Genomic DNA, 22,081 nt, shown 5'->3' on the forward strand with positions numbered 1-22,081 from the left:
CTTCATGAGACTGCACACCATGATTAACCCCCACACCATCCCAGCAACGCAGAGCTCACTTACTCCCTCTCCCACCTCAGAAGCAGGGTCTGCCCATTAAGCTCATACATGGTCTAGAGAGGAAGCCAGAATACACTAGCTCCCCAGGCTCACTGACTCAAGGAGAAGAAAACCGAAGGCACACTGCCAACCATGACCAGTGACGTTTAACAAACTCACTAATCTGAAAACTCATTTTCTCATTCACCGGTAAGGAGCTAGAAAGGGATGAGAGAGGTCAGAAGAGTCAGTCTAGTTGAAGTTACTCCCAATGAAAACATGAACAGCAGGGAATGTGTTCCTAATAACCCTATATTCTAGAGTTTAAATCATAAATCAATCAAATTAAATAATTCCTGTCATGATGCAGGGGTTCTTTTTTGGCAGGCAGTGGGGGGAGGTATGCAGAACAATATATGAAGCCTCATTTCAGACGCATTTGATTTAAAACTACAAAAGAAAGAAGGTCAGCTGGAAAGAAAATGTGTGAAACATTACATCATAAGAATATTTAGATCTGAATTACTCCTTTGATTTGCTTTACAAATGAGAAATTCTAAGATGTTAGATAAAGATCTCAGACTTCAAACAAGAACCTTAGCTTTAGACTTAAGCCTCTCTCTTAACCTCTCCTGAACCTCCGGATTATCATCTGTGAAGTGGGAACAATGATCTCCTTCACAGGGATTGTCTGAGGATCGAATGTGATGTATGTGAAAGTGCTTTGTGACTCCAAAATGGCCCATAAGTGCAGGGGATAAAGCAATTACTGTGTTCATTCTTTTGCTATAACAAAGTCCTTTGCACTGTATTGTAATCCCCACAATTTCATGGGGGAACAGTGTAGCATGGCTTGTGAAATCAAGAATGTACCATACAGCCATGTTTTCATTGCTACCTAGCACATCTTATTAGGAAAAATGTATTTAACCAACTATATTTTCTTGAAGGTAATTTTTCTTCCCAATTTGCTCACCTGTAAGGAGAACAGTAAGATATCTTAATACATGGGAACTGAAAAAAAAGGTAGTTGAGATGCTCCGATACCAGTATTATGTTTATATATACCTAGTTATAGGAAACTGGTAAAAGAAGCTTCCATACATAAAATGCTACGTTTTATAGATGGAGCAATTATTTTATGTATGGAACAACCAACAGTTCTGCACAAACTTCAGCGGAAACCTAGGGAAATAATTTCCCCCATTGTGTAGAAAAAAGGAATATATGCGTAAGTATATAAACCACATCTAGAGAGAAGTATGGAAACTGGAAATAAGAACTGAAATGTGGAACTTATTCTAAATACGAGGCAAGTCAAATGCTAAGAGAGACTCGGTTGGGAGCCTGTTATAACACCCACAATAAGTAATTAGAACAATCTAGACATACCAAGTTATTTTAAAGGAATGCATTCAGGAACAAGGGTAAACAAAACAGAAGACCTAACTTCACAAATGATTTCCTATACCAACTACACAGTTTCAATTTCATTTTACACTTATATGTTCAGAGTATTCAGAATAGGAATGCTTTCTGGGATGAGCAAAGATTACTCTATTTATTTTAATCACTAGGGTCCAGCAATGTCTGCTTTTCAGTTTGGATGGCTTATTTTTGCTTTTCTTTCTCTTGCCTTTGGGGATAATTATCTAGAAAAATGTTGCTAGAGCTGATATCAGAGATATCACTGACTATATTCTCTTCTGGCAATTTTGTGGCTTCAAGTCTTACATTTAGAACTTTAATCCACTTTACTTTAGAATGGGAGAAGATATTTGCAAATGATATATACAATAAAAGGGGTTAATATCCAAAATTTACACAGAACTTATAAAACTCAATACCAAAAAACAAACCAATTAAAAAACGGACAAAGGACATGAAAGGACATTTTTTTCTAAAGAAGACATACAAAGACATGAAAAGATCACTGATCATCAGGGAAAGACAAATCAAAAGCACAATGAGATATCAACTTACACCTGTCAGAATGGCTAAAATCAAAAAGACAAGAAATAACAAGTGTTGGTAAGGAACAGTGTAGAGGACAAGGTAAATTGGTACAGCCACTATGTCAAACAGTACGGAGGTGACTCAAAAAATTAAAAATCAAAATGCCATATGATCCAATAATTCTGCTACTGGGTAGTTACCCCCCCAAAAAACAAAAATATGAATTCAAAAAGATTAGATGCATCCCTATGATTGTTGTAGCATTGTTTACAATAGCCAAGATATCAAAGCAACCTAAATGTCTGCTGATAGATGAATGGATAAGGAAAATGTGACACACGCACACGCACACACACACACACACACACACACACGAATATTACAGAGCCATAAGAAAGGATGAGATCATGCCATTTGCAACAACACAGATGGACCTAAAGAGTAGTATGCTAAGGGAATTAGGTCAAAGAAAGACAAATGCCATATGATTTCACTTACATGTGGAATCTAAAAAAATTAAGTAAAATAAAATGAAGAAATAGACAAAAGACAGAATCAGACCTGTAATTACAGAGGACAAATCGATGATTGCCAGAGTAGAGGGAGGTAGGGAGATGGTCAATACAGGTAAAGGGGAGTGGGAGACATAGCTGATCATGTTTTAATAGTGTCATATAATGGCAGATGGTAGATACACTTGTGGTGAGCATAACATAATGTATAAACTTTTCCAACACTATGTTGTACACCTGGCCTTAAAATTATACTCAAATCAAAAAATTTTTAAATGATCCATAGAACACAGAAAAAAATATTTGCTTTTCTATTAAATCTCAGGGCTTAGTAATATAATACAGTCTTACCAAGGTCATAAAAACATGTTTTATTTAAAATTCTGCCACAGACAAGGACACAAAACCTATGTCTTGAGTCTAACTAGAACAAATTCCAGCTATACTTTTCCACCTATAAGTTAACATCATAGGAACACTAATGAATACATTATTCCAAAATATATCTGGCCTACTTTCTAAGTGCCTATTTAATCTAATTCCACATTGCCACATTATTTATATGTTGCCCCTCTCCAGAAGTCAAATATTTTATTCAGAACAAAGGAATTCTATCAAGATCTGTGGTCAGAAACCCAAAGTAATTTTGCTGATCCACACCTGATAGTCCAATAAAATAGAGTTGCCTTTGGGGCCTCTGGTGCAGATCTGTGCAAGCCAACTTCTTAAGACTTCCCGGATTGAACTTGGTTTTCATGATAAGGCAAACATGAGTATATGTCCAATTGATACACACCCCTCAATGGTATTCAGAGGCAATTTAATACATTTGCCTTTCTGAATGTCTATTATATCATGTACTTTAATATCATGCACAGGTTCATTAAAAGAAAGTACAGTCACCATTGTTTCAATTTAGTACCAAGGTACTAAATCACATATTAAAAATATAATAATAGAATATATTAATTATATTAATAATTAATAATTAATTAATATAACATAGTAATATAATAGCAAATAATAATATAACAAAATCACAAAATCAAAATAAATTATGGAAGCACAGAGCCTCTTACCAAAGATTAAATAAGAAAGGTACTAAATCACATATTAAAAATATAATAATAGAATATATTAATTATATTAATAATTAATAATTAATTAATATAACATAGTAATATAATAGCAAATAATAATATAACAAAATCACAAAATCAAAATAAATTATGGAAGCACAGAGCCTCTTACCAAAGATTAAATAAGAAAGAAGGTAGCCCCATCATCACACAATTTCTTTTCTCATTACAGACTGAATAATTTCATTCTCCTTCACCATCAAGTAATCCCACTGCCTTGAAATCTAGGTTAATTTAGAGTCAACAGTTCTCATCTAAGGAAGATGTCTGCCAGATGCATGGCTGACAGGCAATGGGACACAGTAAGTACAGATTTCAGCGGTAAATCAATGAGAACAAGAGACTCTTATTACTCTTTAGTATAACTTGTGCACCAACCAGACAAGTCCGAATCTTTTGCACCATTAAGTAGCCTCACTGATCATAGAATATATTATTTTTAACAATAAGAAAAATACAAAAAGTAAAAATCATTTTTGGCTTAATAAATAGTTAAGAAAGTACAATTTTAAAGTCTTACAAAATTATACAAATAACTCATCTGGTTTTGCCATTTTTCATTGTAAAAGCACTGATTATGTAATGTAATTAATTTTCTTGGTTATTCCTACTTGAATACTATAGATGGAGAAAGGGTAATGTGTTTTGCCTTTACACACCCAGACAATAGTATGTGTATAATTCCTTTACCTCATTCTTTACTCCTTGTTTCATTTTTAATTTGGCAGAGCTTTTGTAAGATATTGCAGTTATGTATCATTTTAACATACACACCATTGCTTTTTTTTCCTTAACCATCTTAATATGTCCCTAATGTTCCTCCTATACATGGATATTAATGTTCATAAAACATGACCTTTATCACCAAAGTTAGAGTCGTTACTTAACTCAAGATCACACTTCAAGAAAGTGATGTTGACAAAGTTAGGAATAAAACCTAGACCTGAGTTTGACTCCAAAGACTGGGCTGGAGCACCATATAATCATACAGCCTCAGGTCTATAGAAAAAAAATCAGCAGACAGTGCTTTACTTTAACAGACACTGTATGGAGTTTTTAAAAATGTTTTTATTAAGGTACAATCTACATTCAATAAAATGCCCTAATTTCAACTGCACATCAACCCGCACATATTTACATGCTTATATAACTAGTACCCAGACAAGACAAAGAACACATCTAACACCATAGAAAGTTACCTCATGTTCCTTCACAGACAATAACCACCATGACCGGAGGCCACCACTGTTAGGATTTCTATCATTGATTAGTTTTGTCCATTCTTGAACTTAATATAAATAAACCATAGAGTATACTCTTTTACTTGGCTTTGCTTGCTCAACAAACATCTGTGGGATTATCCATGTTGTTGCACCTAACAGTGAATTGTTCTTTTTTTGTTGCTGTGTAGTATGCCACTGTATGAATTATAGTGTATTATGATGTATTGATCCACATTTTTGTGGGCAATCATTTGAGTTGTTTACAGTTTTTGACTATTTTTAATAAAGCTGTTATGGACATTCTTGCAGATGCTTTTTGGTAAATATATGAACTTATTTCTCGTCGTCATATATCTGGGAGTAGAACTGTTGTTTCATAGGGGATCTATATGCTTTACTCTAGCAGACGATGCCACAAGCTTTTCCCAAGTTGTTGTACCAATTTTTTGTCTCTACCAGCATGTCTGCTGCTACTTTAAAAGGATGGAGGTGTTATGAAAATGAAATACATAATTAGGGGACAGAGATTATACATGATATTTCAAAGAGAGAAAAGAGGGGGAGAATGGACTATCTGTACAGCTTTAAACACTCCTAATGAAAATTATTCTGAATATTTTGCCTTTCATTCCTTTCCTAGTCATAATTAACTCATACAACTGCATCTAGATCTAATCATAAACACTAACAGCAAGATCTGTATGCCATAATTTGTCTATTTTCTAAATCATGCCATAATCGTTCTACTTTTCCAATGAATAATCAAATAACACTTCTCACGTAAACTATAAGCTTACTGTGTTTCTTTATTTGTAGCAAACATAGCTCTTGCCTCTCTAATTAAATGGAAAATTCTTATTTTGGGATATACCCTAAGTCCCTCACAATGTAAGTTCCCTTCAACTCAGATTAGATTCAAATCCTTTCAATCTACAGATAGAATACAAAGTGATTCCCCTGATGTTTGTTGAGATTTTATGGAATATTATACTCAATCCTTTCCTATCCATGAAACTTTATCCCACCTCCCATCCCCCATTTCTTCCTGCCCAACTTCAGTGGTCAGAAATTCATACTATATGACTATATGTATACCAATAGTAAAGAGGAAGAATGTAAGTCAGTCAGTTTTATAAGAGAGCAGAGAAGTTAATCACATACATGTTATAAAATCGTGAAAGTTGGGGCGCCTGGGTGGCGCAGTCGGTTAAGCGTCCGACTTCAGCCAGGTCACGATCTCGCGGTCCGTGAGTTCGAGCCCCGCGTCGGGCTCTGGGCTGATGGCTCAGAGCCTGGAGCCTGTTTCAGATTCTGTGTCTCCCCCTCTCTCTCTGCCCCTCCCCCATTCATGCTCTGTCTCTCTCTGTCCCAAAAATAAATAAACGTTGGAAAAAAAAAAAAATAAAATAAAATAAAATAAAATCGTGAAAGCTAAAATACTGGCCACCTCCAAAAATATCTCAGTTGTCCTGGCCATGATTGTTGATATATGTATCCTTACCCTTTGTGACTTCTAATGAAATACAGGTAGAATTATAGAAGTAGGATAAGGCAATGCACTAGGCCACTATTACAAAGCGCTGTAAGGCTTGAATTAGATCCAACAATCTCTAAGCAAAGAGCAGTTATACAAAGTATGAGCAGCTTTTGATGGGAGGAAAAGAAATTCAGAAGTCCTAAACATCATTCCAAGTTAAACTTTATTATGGTAGAAAGCACTGGCAGAAAAAGAGCCTCTAAGTTTTATCGCATGTAAGATACCAAAGTTCCACTCAAGCAGGCACTCGCCCTCTCTTTCTGTCTATCTGTCTCTCTTTCTCACTGACTCACTCAAAGAAGATAAGGCTTAAGATGCATAGTTAATTATCTTCTGACATCTGGCCTTTGGCCCCATTTGAGCAAGTCAACATAATATACTCTCTTAAAAAATAAATTTCCTGCATCATCCAAAAGACAAGATGGCAGGAAACAGAACAGTAAGAATACACAAGTAGTTTTTCAGAGGCTATTCTTTACCTGAACCTGTACATAGTCAAGCTCAACATACCTAAATTAAAACATGGGTCCTAAAACCAAGTAATTCAAGCCACAGGCTGCTGGATGCTCTTAAAGACACATAAGGAACCTGATTTACTCAAAGAAACAGAAGAGTGATGTCAGCAAGATGGAAGAATAGGAAGTCCCAGCCCACATTCCCCCAATGACACACTGATTTAACAATAATATACAGACAAAAATACCTTTATGAAAACTCCGTATTTGGGTTGCGAAGTTGAAATATCCCAAGTGAACACAAAGCTAAGAACAGCCTCATTGAAACAAGTAATATGAGTAATTAACTGTACCCACAACATTCCCTCCCCCAAGCCTGTACAAGTAAGTGCCAGGAGAGAAAGCCCTAGCTTATATTGTCCTTGGGTGGAAAAAAGAAGAGTGAAGCATGCTTCCAGGGGGCTTCCCAAGAGACAAGTTTTAGTCTCACCTCATTTAGAGCACTGACGGAACCAGAATCAATTAGATGCCTGGAAACTGCTGAAAACAAAGAAGAGTCAGTTGCAGGTTGGAGGAGGGAGCTTTTTGTGGCTAGCATGGCTCAGCATGATCAAGAGAAACATACAACTGGAATCTTCTCCCTCCGGAGAAAGAGAAAATAGTAGAGCATGTATCCAGCACTCTAGCTTTTCCAAGGGCTACCTGAGGAAATGATACTGCTCTTGCCTAAGCATGATGACAGGGAACCAAAACACTTTGGATGCCTAGTGCCCACTGGGAACAAGGTGGGGAAGCTTATGGTTACAGAACTAGAAAACTTAAAGAGGTACAAACAAATAGTAAAGGGAGTGAGAGATTATGAGCTCCTGGGGAAAAAATAACAAGCCTCTCTAATTAAGAAATTGCTCACTCTATCCCAAAGAAATGGCATCCCTCCATAAAAAGGCTTCAGAGATTCCCTCAAACCTCTAGACAAACTAACTGATGAGGGACTTCCCCTGTACAAAGACAACTGGTAAAGATTGACAGGGATGACTATTTTTTTTAAATGTGTGGATCCCAAAACAAAGCTGTAAGATACACAAAGAAACAGGGAAACATGATCCTATCAAAGGAATAGAATAACTCTCCAGAAGCAACCCTAAAGAAACGGAGGTGTATTATCTGACAAAGAATTCAAAACAATCATCATAAAGATGCCCTATGAGCTCAACAAAAATGATGGCATAAACAAAATGAGAATACCAACAGAGATATAAAATATAAAGGAGAACCAAAAAGAAATCTTAAAGCTGAAGAAAGCAGTAATTGAACAGGGGGGAAAAAAAAAAAAAAAGAACTGGAGAGGCTCCAAATCAGACTTGACCAAGCAGACAAAAAGAATCAGAAAACTTAAGGATGGGTCATTTGAAACTATTGGGGCAGAGGAACAAAAATTTAAAAGATTGAGAAAGAATGAAGAAAGCCTAAATGACTTCTGGGACACCATTAAATATACCAAATACACGTTATGGGAGTTTCAGGAGAGAAAGAGATAGGATTTAGTTAAAGTAATAACCAAAAACTTCTCAAATATAGGAAATGAAATGTACATCCAAATTTAAGAACTCAAAGAAATCCACATCAAGACATATTATAATCAAATTGTCAAAAGAGAGAGAGAGAGAGAGAATTTAGAAAGCAGCATGAGAAGCAACTTGTTATATACAAGGGTAGCCCCCCCACCCCATGACTATCGGCAGATTTGTCAGTAGAAAACTTTCCGGCCACAAAGGAATGGGATGATATGCTCAAAGTGTTTGCTTAAAGAAAAATACTGCCAAATGCAAATACTATATCTGGCAAAAATGTTCTTCAAAAACACAAGGGAAATAAACAACTTCCCAGATTAAAAAAAGCCTGAGGGAGTTCATCACCACCAGATCGACATTATAAGAAATATTAAGAAAGTCCTTTAAGTTGAAATTTAAAAACATTAAACAACACAAAAGCATTGCAAAATATAAAACTCACTGGTTAAAGTAAATATATAGACAAATTCAGAATACCATAATACTGTAACAGTGGTATGTAAGCCTCTTTTAACTCTGAAATAGAAGTTTAAGAAAAGTATAAACAATAACCGTAACTGTAAAAATATGCTAATACAGTATACATACACACACACACACACACACACACATCAATATAAGATGTTGTAATTTATAACACCAATGACAAAGTGTGAGGGGGGCAGGGAGAAGCAAAAATGTGGAGTATATGTGAATGAAATTAAGTTAATAAGTTATCAGCTTAAAATAGATTGCTATAACTACATATTTTACATAAGCCCCATGGTAACCACAAAGGAAATACCTATACAAGATACATTAAAAAAATAAGAAAAACATCAAAATATGTCACTACCAAAAAAAAAAAAAAAAAAAAGTCAACGAAAGACAAAGACAGAAAGAAAAAAAAGAAGGTACCAAAAAACATATGACTGAAAACAATTAACAAAATGGTGATCTTAAATCTTTCCCTCTTGCTATTTCAGATGTAAATGGATTAAATTCTGAAATAAATTGCTGAATGGAAAAAAACAAGATCCAATTATATACTGTCTATAAGACATATACTTTAGGACTGTGGAGACACACAAGCTAAAAGTATAGGGATGGAAAAAGATACTCTGTGCAAATAGTAACCAAAATACAGCAAAGGTGGCAATACTTAGACAAAACGGACTTTAAGTTGAAAATTCAAATGACACAAAGAAGGACATGATATAATGATAAAGGAGTCAATTCACCAACAAGACATAACAATTACAAATATATAGGCACCCAATATCATGCCACCCAAGTATCTAAAGCAAACGCTGGCAGAACTGAAGAGAAAAATAATAGACACAGAAAACACAGTCATAAGGATTTCAATAGGCCACTTCCAATAATAAACACAACATCCAGACAGAAGATTGAAAAGGGAACACAGGACTTGAACAATACTATAGACCAAAAGGAGCTAACAGACATATACTGAACATTCCACCACATATCAGCAGAATACACATTCTTCTCAAGTGCAAATGAAACATTCTCCAAAACAGATCACATGTTAGGTCAAAAAATGTCTTAACAAATTTAAGAAGACCGAAATCATACCAAGTACATCCTCCAATCACAACAGAATAAAAACTAGAAATTAATGATAGGAGGAAAAATGGAAAATTCACATATACGTGGAAATTAAACAACATGCTGAGTCAAAAAACGAATCAAAAAAGAAATTAGAAAATATCTTGAGACAAACAATAACTAAAATACAACATACCAAAACTTTTGAGATGTGGCAAAATCAGTACTAAGAAGGAAATTTATAGTGATAAAAATATACATTAGAAAGGAATAAAGATCTCAAATAAACAACCTAACTTTATTCATCAAAAAACTAGAAGAACTAAGCCCAAAATTAAGAGGAGGAAGGAAATAATCTATTTTAATAATCTTTAAAATAATTAAGATTAGAGCAGAAACAGACTTGTAACTAGTCAGGATATTGAATCAGTAATCAAAAATCTTCCAAAAAGAAAAGCCCAGGACCAGGTGTCTTCACTGGTGAATTCAAACAAACACTTAAGGAATTAATGCCAATCCGTCTCAAACTCTTAGAAAAACTGAAGAGGAGGAAATACTTCTAAACTTTTCTTTTTTTTTAATGAGGCCAGCATTGCCCAGATACAAAAGCCAGATAAAGACACTACAAGGAAACTAAAGGTCCATATTCCTCATGAATACAGATGCAAAAATCCTACACAAAATACTAACAAAATGAATTCAACAGCATCCTTGAGATGCAAAAATGATTTAACCTAAGAAATTAATGTGATACACTGCATTAATAAAGCATAAAAGTTACGTGATCATCTCAATATATGCAGAAAAAAACATCTGACAAAATTCACCCTTCTTTCGTGACAAAAACTCTCATCAAATTAAGAAGCAATTTACCAGGGCGCCTGGGTGGCTCAGTCAGTTATGCATCTGACTCTTAGTTTCTGGTCAGGTCATGATCTCACAGTTTGGTGAGATGGAGCCCTGCATCAGGTTCTGTGCTGACAGAGCAGAGTCTGCTTGGGATTCTCTCTCTCTCCCTCTCTCTCTGTCCCTCCCGTGCTCACACTGTCTCTCTCTCTCTCAAAAATAAAATACAAAATGGGGCGCCTGGGTGGCGCAGTCGGTTAAGCGTCCGACTTCAGCCAGGTCACGATCTCGCGGTCCGTGAGTTCGAGCCCCGCGTCAGGCTCTGGGCTGATGGCTCAGAGCCTGGAGCCTGTTTCCGATTCTGTGTCTCCCTCTCTCTCTGCCCCTTCCCCGTTCATGCTCTGTCTCTCTCTGTCCCAAAAATAAATAAACGTTGAAAAAAAAATAAATAAAATAAAATAAAATACAAAATAAAAAAAGAAGGAATTTACCTCAACATAATAAAGGTCATATATGAAAAGCCCACCGTTAACATCATAATCAATGGTGAAAAACTAAAAGTTCTTCCCTTAAGATCAGGAACAAGACAAAAGAGGTTAGAGTGGGAGAGAGCTAAAGCATAAGAGACTCTTAAAAACTGAGAACAAACTGAGGGTTGATGGGGGGTGGGAGGGAGGGGAGGGTGGGTGATGGGTATTGAGGAGGGCACCTTTTGGGATGAGCACTGGGTGTTGTATGGAAACCAATTGGACAATAAATTTCATATATTGAAAAAAAATAAAATAAATTTCAAATGGAAAAAAAAAAAAGATCAGGAACAAGACAAGGATGCCCACTCTTGCCACTTCTATTCAACTTAATATTGAAAGTACTAGCAGAGAAGCAAAAGTAATCAAATACTAATGAATAAACTTAACTAAGGAGGTGAAAGACTTGAATGCTGAAAATGACAAAACACTGCTACAAGAAATTGAAGAAATCACCAACAATAGAAACATCTCACGTTCACAGATTGGAAAACTTAATATTGTAAAAATTTCCCTATCACCCAAAGTGATGCATCTCTATCAAAATCCCAAAAGCCAGACACAGAAGAACAAACATGGAATAATTCCACCTTTATGAAATATCTAAAGGAGTCAAACTCCTTACAACAGAAAGTATAATGGTGGGCTGCCAGAGTGGGAGGAAGAAGGAAATGGGGAGTGGCTGTTCAATGGGCACAAAGTTTCAGTCACGAAATATGAAAAAGTTCTAGACATCTACAGTATGACACTGTGCTTGTAGTTAACAATACTGTAGGATACACTTACAATGTTTAAGAGATTAGATCTTATTGGTTTTTTACAACAATAAAAAAAGAATAGGAAAAAAAGAAAAAAATTAGACTCTCAGATAAAGAAAGAAATCATTGCCCATTATAAAAAGATTGCACCTTCAGAATATATTGCAGAATGCACCTTCAGGGAAATGGTAGTCCAGGAAGAAGAAATAATCCATGTGAGAACAAAGAGGTGAATAATATTTTGCTCAATGTGGATCAAATCACAGCAAGAGTATAAAGGTGAACAATATTAGGAAATGATAATCCTATATGATAAGCACCTCAAGGTAAAATTTAACCATTTGTCAAAAAAAAGGAAACTGTCAAATGATTCAAATACAAATTACATGATTACAGCAATGCATTAATCATACTTTAATACAGTTATTAAAAAGTCAAGTTCAAAGAAGCTCATATACTGCTCTAAGTACAATTTCAAAAAACCACATTTTCAAAGATGGCTATTGTACAGCATGTTTGTGAACTGAATAGACACAGACATTACTTACATTCTTTCTTTGAGTGTGCATGAAGAGATTTTTGGCAAGATTTCCAATTTAATTTTTTTTTACAGACTGGACATTTCCAGTCTGTAAAAAGAATTTTTTACCCCTTTTAAGCACAGCTACTCTTTCATGTGTAATTAGAATTTTTTAAATAGAATACATTTACCAAAATACCTATCTACAAAAAATCTCTGAAGTAGTACAAATACATATTTAATCAAATTTTATTTTAGGATACAAAATAGTAAAATATCACCATGAAAAGTCTATTTTAATAATAATATATACCTAGTTTCAAAACCACAGAATTCTAATTCTAATATGACAAGGCATTCTAATTCTAACATCTATGTATGTCAAATTATTTCTCAATACAACTGGGAAACAAATCTACACCCCTCTGTTCTGTTCAAGATGACAAAAGTCAACACAGTCTAACTGTTAGAGACATTAAAAAAAAAACCTGTGATGACCTTTTCTACGTGATACAGTACCTTTTTAAAAGTTTGATTAAATAAAATGCTTAATTTCTATACCTTCTTAAATAATATAAAAAAAAATGATTAAATGTTTTTTCTGTACTATATACCCAAAACAAATTTGAAGAAAAAAGAGAAATGAAACTTTTTCTAAGCCACAATCATTTAGAAATATTTCTAAAATTTTGTTTTAACGTTTATTTATTTTTGAGACAGAGAGAGACAGAGCATGAACGGCGGAGGGTCAGAGAGAGGGAGACACAGAATCTGAAACAGGCTCCAGGCTCTGAGCTGTCAACACAGAGCCCGACGCGGGGCTCGAACTCACGGACCATGAGATCATGACCTGAGCTGAAGTCGGACGCTTAACCGACCAAGCCACCCAGGCGCCCCTAGAAATATTTCTATGAAATGTTAACCAACCTATTTTTGAAGATTTTGTAGGTAAACTGGGGGCAAAAAAGCCTTTCCATATTACACAAATATTATTTTTAGGTATATTTTATATTAAGTGACTATAATATTAAAAATAAAAAATACAAATTACTTTCCCCCTAAGTAATATGAACAGAAGCATGTGTATATCCTAATAGCATTAATATTTACTAAAAATACAAACTTTTCCATTTCCACGGAGTTATCATAAACACAAAGTTAGATTTCACGGAATGATATAAAAATAACTGACTGATAAGTACTATATTTTCAAATGTTCTCTCACTAACTATAGAAATTTAAGTCTCTCTCAAGTGCAATTTTTAACATTTTTCCAGAGCTTTAATAATATTAGTAATTTGACCTTTGTTTTTGGAAGAAATGAGAGATTCTCATTCAGAATTCTGTACAAGAATATTCACTGTTATTTATAGTAGAAAAACTTAGAAATGAACTAAACACCATCAACTGATGAGTGGGTAAAGAAGATGTATCTTCTTTACCCATATACACAGACATATACACATACATACATACAATGGAACATTACTCAGCCATCAGAAAAGAATGAACTCTTGCCATTTGCAACAACACGGATGGAGCTAGAGTGTATATGCTAAGTGAAATAAGTCAGAGAAAGACAAATACCATACGATTCCACTCATATGTGGAATTTAACAAAACAGATGAATACAGGAGGAACAGAGAGGCAAACCAAGAAACAGACTCTTACCTGTAGAGAATAAACTGATGGTTACTGGAGGGAGGTGGGTGGGGAGATGAGCTAAATGGGTGATGGGTATTAAGGAGGGCACTTGTTGTGATAAGCACTAGGTATTGTACGTAAGTGGTGAATCACTAAATTTTACACCTGGAACTAATATTACACTGTTATGTTAGCTAACTAGAATTTAAATAAAAACTTAAAAAAAAAAACTAACCATGCAAAAATAGAAAAATTATTCAATAAATTATCTTAGGAGACTGAGATTGTCTGCTTTCACATTAATAGAGGATGAAAATTATACACACAGTAATAGAATATAAAATAATAAGAAAATAGAGTATGAAATAATATATACAATATTATTCTCATTTAGGCACATGAATAAATTCTCAGACACGCTGAAATAAAAGAGAAAGACTGGAATGAAAAAGACAAAAACTCATTAACAGGAGTAATAATGATCATGTGTGATTTATACATATTCTTGATCTTTTTTTTTTTTTTTTTTTTAAGGTTCATTTATTTACTTAGAGAGAGCTGGGGACAAGCAGAGAGAGAAAGGGAGAGAATCCCAAGCAGGCTCTGCAGTGTCAGCACAGAGCCAGATGCAGATTCCATCTCATGAACCATGAGATCATGACCTGAGCTAAAATCGAGAGTCAGACACTTAACCAACTGAGCCACCCAGGCACCCCACATGGATTCATATTTTTTTTAGTTTATTTTGAGAGAGAGAGAGAGAGAGAGAGCGCGAGAGCGTGAACTGGGGGAGGGGCAGAGAGAGAAGGAGAGAGCGAGAATCCCAGGCAGGCTCCACACTGTCAGTGCAGAGCCTCATGTGGGGCTTGCACCCACAAATCGTGAGATCATGACCTGAGCCTGAGATGAATGTTTAACAACTGAGCTACCCAGGCACCCCTCTTCATATTGTTTATGTGTCTTTATTTCTACCATCTCTACAACACACATATTGTGATCAAAAAGAAAAAGCAACAAATATAACAAAGTATGACATTTTCCAACTGTAGATTTTTTTCAAGTAATTTTATCCAGAATAAATGAAACACAAAACTAAGTGTTCATTTCAGTTCTAACATCATAGATAATTTGACATTAAATATAACTACACTGGTATAATAAGCACAGGTTATACTAAAATGTTAGAAAATGCAATTATTAATTGTTTCCAGATTCTATTAAGGCTTACCTTCACAAAGTTTCTGCTTCATCACTTCCCTTATTTTGGATATTGCAATATAGTCTTCCACATAAAACACGTAAGTAGATGAAGGCTTATTGGCGATAGCTCTAAGTTCTGCATCCTCTGTTTCTGAGCCAACACCAATAGCAAATAAAGTGATTTTACTGTCTCTTGCTGCTTCTGCTGCATCCTTAACTTCATCTTGAGATTTACCATCCGTAAGTACCACTGCTATCTTCGTCAGAAACCGTGAGGACTTGGCAAAAAGGTAATCAAGAGCAAACTGGATGGCCTTTCCAGTCCTTGTGTTTCCACCCAGGTAGTGTATGGAGTCCATTGCGGCCATCAAGTTCTCTCCTGAATTGTGGCTTCCAAGGGGAATTTCCAATACAGGATAGTCACTATACTGGACCACTCCAACCTGAATAAACTTTGGTCCTATGTCAAAATTTTTTGTGATATTGACAAGCCATTTTTTCACTATTTCAAAGTTTTCTGGACCAACACTGTAAGAGCCATCTAAGATGAAAACTAAATCTGTTGGAGCCGTACGACAACCTAAGTGAAAAAGAAAACCATCAGAGCACATTTGCTATATAAAAAGAAAAGCATAGGCAGTTTTTACTGCATGATTTTTAAGTAACCAACTGGGGGAGGGAGATCCTTTCACAACATACATGTATATCAAATCACCATGAGGTACACTTCAAATATCTTACTATTTCCTATGTCCATTATACCTCAATAAAGCTTAAAATTTTTTTAAAGTAACCAGTTCACTGGAGCTATGTGGGATTAAATAAGATATACCGCCTAGCTCATGAAAATTCTTTCTGAGGGCTATTATTTTTGTTGACATTTTTAATTCTTTTATCTTAATTTAAGGATTAATGACTGAGCTTTAAAAGTAGGGAATAAAAAAGACATGATGTATATGACATGATATCTAGATATCTCTTTGTAGGGGCAGGTATTACCATAAAGCACCATTTTATTCTATTTCCCCACCCAATAAATGAAAACACAAAAATAAACAAATAAATTATTTTCAGCTATACACTAGTAGCATTAAGTTATCAATGAAATATGGTTCGTTTACTGATAACCTGACGTATTTACAATAATAAAATAAACCAACGAATAAGGGAAAGAAATTTAAAAAGAAACTTTCTGCCAACTTCAGGATTCACCTAGTCAAAAAAGATCCATATTCTTTAATATAGTTAATAAAAGCTTAATGAACTGAGATCACCAATGCAGGTCCAATATCTCATTGTCAGCCAATAATATACTTGTGCTAAGCGAATCTATGTTCAAAAGTATAAAGCTATTTATTTCTCCAGAGCGATAAGGATTCTCGTTTCAAGATGCCAGGAAACACATGTGATCAGCACACCTTACATTTCTATTAAGGAAAATAAAAAACTACCGTTGGTTTAAGTTACACTTAGACAAGTTCTAAGCAGTTGTGGGGGAAAAAATCTTACTGGTCTTTTCCACACCGCACAACATGCCTCCAACCCTATTTCATTCTTTCAGTCTATATATATTAAATACCTACTCTGTGCTTGATATCCTGCTAGGTACCAGCTTCAAAGATACATAAGATATCTCAAATAGATATCAAAGTCTAGTAAGACAGACAACTGGCTGCTTAGGGAAAGTACAAAGTATTCTGAGAACATTTAGGAGGGGGTAGCAACATAACTGTGGAAAACCAGGGTAGATTTTGTGGGAAAGCTGACCGGGAGTCTGAGGTCTGAAAGGAGAGCTGTAGCCAGGTGAAGAGGAGGACCTCCTAGTAAGAGAGGACAGCAAGTGCCAAGGCCCAGAGATAAGAGTCAAACACTGCCCAAAGGACAAACTGGTTCATTTGAGTAATTCCAATAGTTTGAAATGGAAACAGAGCATGCTGAACAGCCATACTTGCTTTCTCTTTCTCTCACTTCTGCAAAGCAACAAAAATACTACTGTTTATGGCCCATATGATAAAGGTCACATATCCCTGGAGATGGTAAGTTGGAAGAGAATGAGATGAGTCAAGGTAATACGACAACAAATTTTGTTGCAAGTCTTGTGTTTTTACTCCAATCAATGGTCTCCCTTAAGTAGTGATCAGATGCCCAATTTAAAGTTATAATGGTTTATTTTCCATAGACACTGCAAATGAGATATCACAATTGCAAAGGACAGTTGTGAAGGAAAAAGCAATGTTTACTGACAATTAGTATTTGCATTTTCATATCTCCTTAGGAGTAAAGTCAATCAATCAATCAATCAATCAATCAATCTCTCTCTGCTTTCCTTTCCATTCTTTTCCTCATCTTTGTCTACTTCCATATCTAGGATGATGACAGGGCTCACAGGAAGATGCCTCAATTTTAAAATTAACTCACCCAACACAGTAACCAGCAAAAAGAAACACTATTGTCAGGTGAACATGCAGTCAAGAAATTACTTCCCCCCTCCCAAAAACTTTTTTCAATGCCAAAACATAGATTTATCTCAAAACTGTAACCATGATTATGATGCCACTCTTAAGGTGGTGGGGAAGTCCAAAAAAGCCTGAGGGACTCTATTCCAACATCCTCTGCCATGGTAACCACAGCCAGGGTTCAGGTTAGGGACAGCAGAAATGGAATTCTGCCCCAGAGGCGAATTTTCTAACCCAAGGGAATGCAATTCTTCTGGGGTTTTTTGGAAGCTGGACTGGGATTACAGACATCTGCTTTCATTCGAGACACAAAAGGACAGGCAAGTTATGTTTACAGAGTTCTTTAGAGTTGTCCTTCCTCAATGCTATGAGACTCATTGTCTAGACCTGCTAGTGTTTGTGTGCCACTTGATTCAGTATTTATAAACTCTAACCAGGTTGTTCTTGGCCCTTCATACCCCTTTCCAGAGCCACGGAGCATATATTTCACAACTGCCAGGTGAGCCAAGAACATGGGTACGAAAGCAAGTATTACCGTTTATAAAAGCTAGGCAAAATACCACTCCAAGAGACTTCTTCCTTAGAGAGATGAATTACCAGTGTCACCGGGGGAAAAAAAAATGGACTAAAGAGCAAAGGCATAGTTCTAATACTAGTTATGGCACTAATCAGCTCTGTGACATTAGGTAAGCCCCTTAAATTTTGCTGAATCTCTTTTCCCACCCAAAAAACCAAAGCATATCTACCTTCTATAGTGCTTGGGTTGATAAACCTATAAAAGCGTTATATAAACATTAAATTTATTATTGTTTTAATACATTTTTAGCAAGTTGTCAAACCATATGATTTAAGTGTTAGAGAAACCATAATTAATTTACAGTAGGGTGTCTACAAGTTTTCAAATATGATTATAAGCAAAGTTTTTTTTTTTTTTTTTAAAGCATGATATCTATAAATAATGGCCTGGGTAGCAGAACAGCGATTAATATAACCCTCCTTCTCTAATGCAAGCTCTCCTACAGGCAATCAGAATAATAATCATTTACTCAGATGTCACTGTGCTAAGCCATTAAAATGCATTATCCTGTTTAAGTGGATTATCTCATTATCTCTATAAGGTAACTTCATAGGATGGTCCTGATAATCATCCTATGAGGTAGATACTTCATCTTCACATCACTAACCTCATAAATGGCTGAGCATGAACTCAATATGAGACCATTTATTCCAAAGCCTGATGGGTAAAATAAACAATTACCACAGAATTTTCTCAAAATTACCTCTGATAGGAGTTTTTCCTCTCAGTTAATACGTAACACAGCAATTCATTTTATTTTAGGGCATTACAACATTAAACACAATAAGAATAAGGTCCTTAAAAGAATTGCTTGAACTCCACTAATTTGATTTCTACAATCGATTTGTTGATAACAAAAATGCTGATAGTTCTTACTTGATCTTATTTCCCCATCTTCAGCTAATACAGAATTCTGAAGAAGCAGGACCGAAACTATCCAAAAAAACATATTATGGTGAGCCATGTTTCTTCTTTCGTTCTAATATTTTGGTTTTAGGATTCCTAAAAAGAGAGAGAGAGAGAAAAAAGGAAAGTTAACTATATTAGAAAAATAAAGACAAATAGCTAGTCATTATTATAAGTCTAGATTTTTTCATTGTAATATCCAGCTGGAGTACAGTTTTTAGTAACCTTAGAATAATTTACATGTCCAAAATAGCCATATTTTTTAATGTTTATTTATTTTTTAGAGAGAGAACATGAGCAGGGAAGGGGCAGAGAGAGAGAGAGGGAGACACAGAATCCGAAGCAGGCTCCAGGTTCCAAACTCTCAACACAGAATCTGACGTGGGGCTTGAACTCGTGAACTGCTAGATCATGACCTGAGCTGAAGTCTGATGCTTAACTCACTGAGCCACCCAGGCGCCCCAGAAATAACCATATTCTAAATATGTTATGCAACAGGACAATGAATAGGAGCTGAGGAAAACTGTAAGTCTTTTAATTCATAACTATCTTGAAAAGGTATAAACTTTTCTAAAACTTTGGGCTTTGCTCAAAATATTTACTAGAATTCCTCCTTCCAGCATAGCCTGTAGAGCCTTAACACATTCTTTGTATTATCTCACTGGGAGCAAACATTTTTCTTTTAAAAATGGATTTGCATTTAAGAAACACTTAAAGGGCATCTGGTAAAAAATATTTACATAATAAAGCGAGCGGATTTTAATTTTTTTGAGCATTAAGAGCTATTTTATTTGATTCATAAACACTCAGTTATATGACCTTAATACGTCTTCTAAGTTAGTCCAAGGACTTCACTTCTGGTTAGAATGTGGAAAGTTGCAAGACACTATCATTCCCACCAACGCCAGATAAACTACACAACTATAGTCTTTTATACCCACTGGGAAAGACAGGATTTAAAGAAACTTAAATGAGTAAAATTTCAAAAGTTAGCAATCCTTTATACGATAGAAGAGATTCTGGGCTGATTTCATCCCTAGCAGAAAGGGAATCCTCTTCAGGAGGGTCCCAGACACAGAAAGAGTATGCCCCTAGTCAGCAATACTTACCCATGAGTCTTAACAGAGTACATGGAACAGACAAGTACTACAGAGAAAATTGAGAACAACACGGAACAACAAGAGAGATCTACCTTCCTCTCCCTGTTCAGGTATCCAGGGAATTCCTCAAATGCAAATCTTTGGCATGCTGAAGGGTGGGGGGGGGGGGGGGGGAAGCAACAGAACTCAACAGAAATCCCTTGGAGACATGCCAGTTCTTAACTACAGTGGAGAAAGAAAGAGAATTCAAAAAGCAGAAAGCTGGGGCACCTGGGTGACTCAGTCAGTTAAGTATCTGACTGAGGCTCAGGTCATGATCTCACAGTTCATGGGTTCCAGCCCCACATGGAGTTGTGTGCTGACAGTGCGGAGTCTGCTTGGGATTCTCTTGCTCTCCTGCGCGCTCGCTCTCTCTCTCTCAAAATAAATAAGCTTAAAAAAAAAAAAAAGCAGAAAGCCAAAGAAAGGACAAGAGAGAAAAACAGAACTTGTAAATACAAAAGGCTGGAAATCATACTGACAAGCTGAAAGAAATTTCCCAAGGGTCTCCCAAGATGTGAGAAGAAGCAAGAAAAATCTGATTTTTGATCAGGATTAAAATAGTATAAGCACATCCAGAGATGATGTAAAATGGCTATCATAAATATGTTAAAGGATCTAATGAGTAAGACAAACAACAATGAGCAAAAATATGGGAAATTTCAGAAGAGAGATGGAAACGTTAAAAAAAGATACAAACTGAAATGCTTGCCATGAAAAATATGTCAAAAAATAATTCAGGGGCGCCTGGGTGGCTCAGTCAGTTAAGCGGCCAACTTCGGCTCAGGTCATGATCTTGCAGTCCATGAATTCAAGCCCTGCGTCGGGCTCTGTGTTGACAGCTCAGAGACTGGAACCTGCTTCAGATTCTGTGTCTCCCTCTCTCTCCCTGCCCCTCCCCTGTTCACTCTCGTTCTCTCTCTCAAAAAAAATAAACATTAAGGGGCGCCTGGGTGGCGCAGTCGGTTAAGCGTCCGACTTCAGCCAGGTCACGATCTCGCGGTCCGTGAGTTCGAGCCCCGCGTCAGGCTCTGGGCTGATGGCTCAGAGCCTGGAGCCTGTTTCTGGTTCTGTGTCTCCCTCTCTCTCTGCCCCTCCCCCGTTCATGCTCTGTCTCTCTCTGTCCCAAAAATAAATAAACGTTGGAAAAAAAAAATTAAAAAAAAAAATAAATAAAAAAAAAATAAACATTAAAAAATTTTTTAATTCAAATAAAAATGTGACATTTTAATGCTCACATTTCAGTAATCATTGAATTAGACAAAAAAATTAATGATTGTACAGGTTTCAAAAATATCAACCAACTTCACCTCACTGACATTTACAGAACACCTAACAGCAGCATAATATACATTCTTCTCACTTCTATTCAAAATGTGAATGCACTTCTATTCAAAACCGTACAGGAAGTCCTAGCCACTGTCATACTCAAAATGAAAATAAAAGATATAAAGCCTATAAAGAAATAAAACTGTATTTATAGATATGATTTTTCCATAGAAAACTTTTTGAAATCTACCAAGACAT

At 35.7% G+C, this 22,081-nt stretch overlaps 1 protein-coding gene across 4 annotated transcripts in view; it reads right to left on the reverse strand.

The window, feature by feature from the left end:
- The window catches only part of COL21A1 (collagen type XXI alpha 1 chain), a 210,861-nt gene that overhangs the window by 107,173 nt on the left and 81,607 nt on the right, over nt 1-22,081 (reverse strand). For 3 of the 4 annotated variants that reach the window (XM_086707105.1, XM_086707101.1, XM_086707104.1), the window contains exons 2-3: nt 19,386-19,511; nt 15,505-16,056 (exon numbers count right to left, since the gene is read on the reverse strand). In XM_086707105.1, the coding sequence (XP_086563231.1) occupies nt 15,505-16,056; nt 19,386-19,473 (640 nt within the window). In that variant the 5' untranslated portion in view covers nt 19,474-19,511. Of the gene's footprint in view, nt 1-15,504; nt 16,057-19,385; nt 19,512-20,607; nt 20,733-22,081 lie in introns of all 4 variants that reach the window. The other variant, XM_086707102.1, reaches the window with a different exon arrangement.

The sequence above is a fragment of the Puma concolor genome, chromosome B2 (assembly GCF_028749965.1).
Source record: "Puma concolor isolate L17-30 chromosome B2, mPumCon1.1.hap2, whole genome shotgun sequence".
Lineage (NCBI taxonomy): Eukaryota > Metazoa > Chordata > Mammalia > Carnivora > Felidae > Puma > Puma concolor.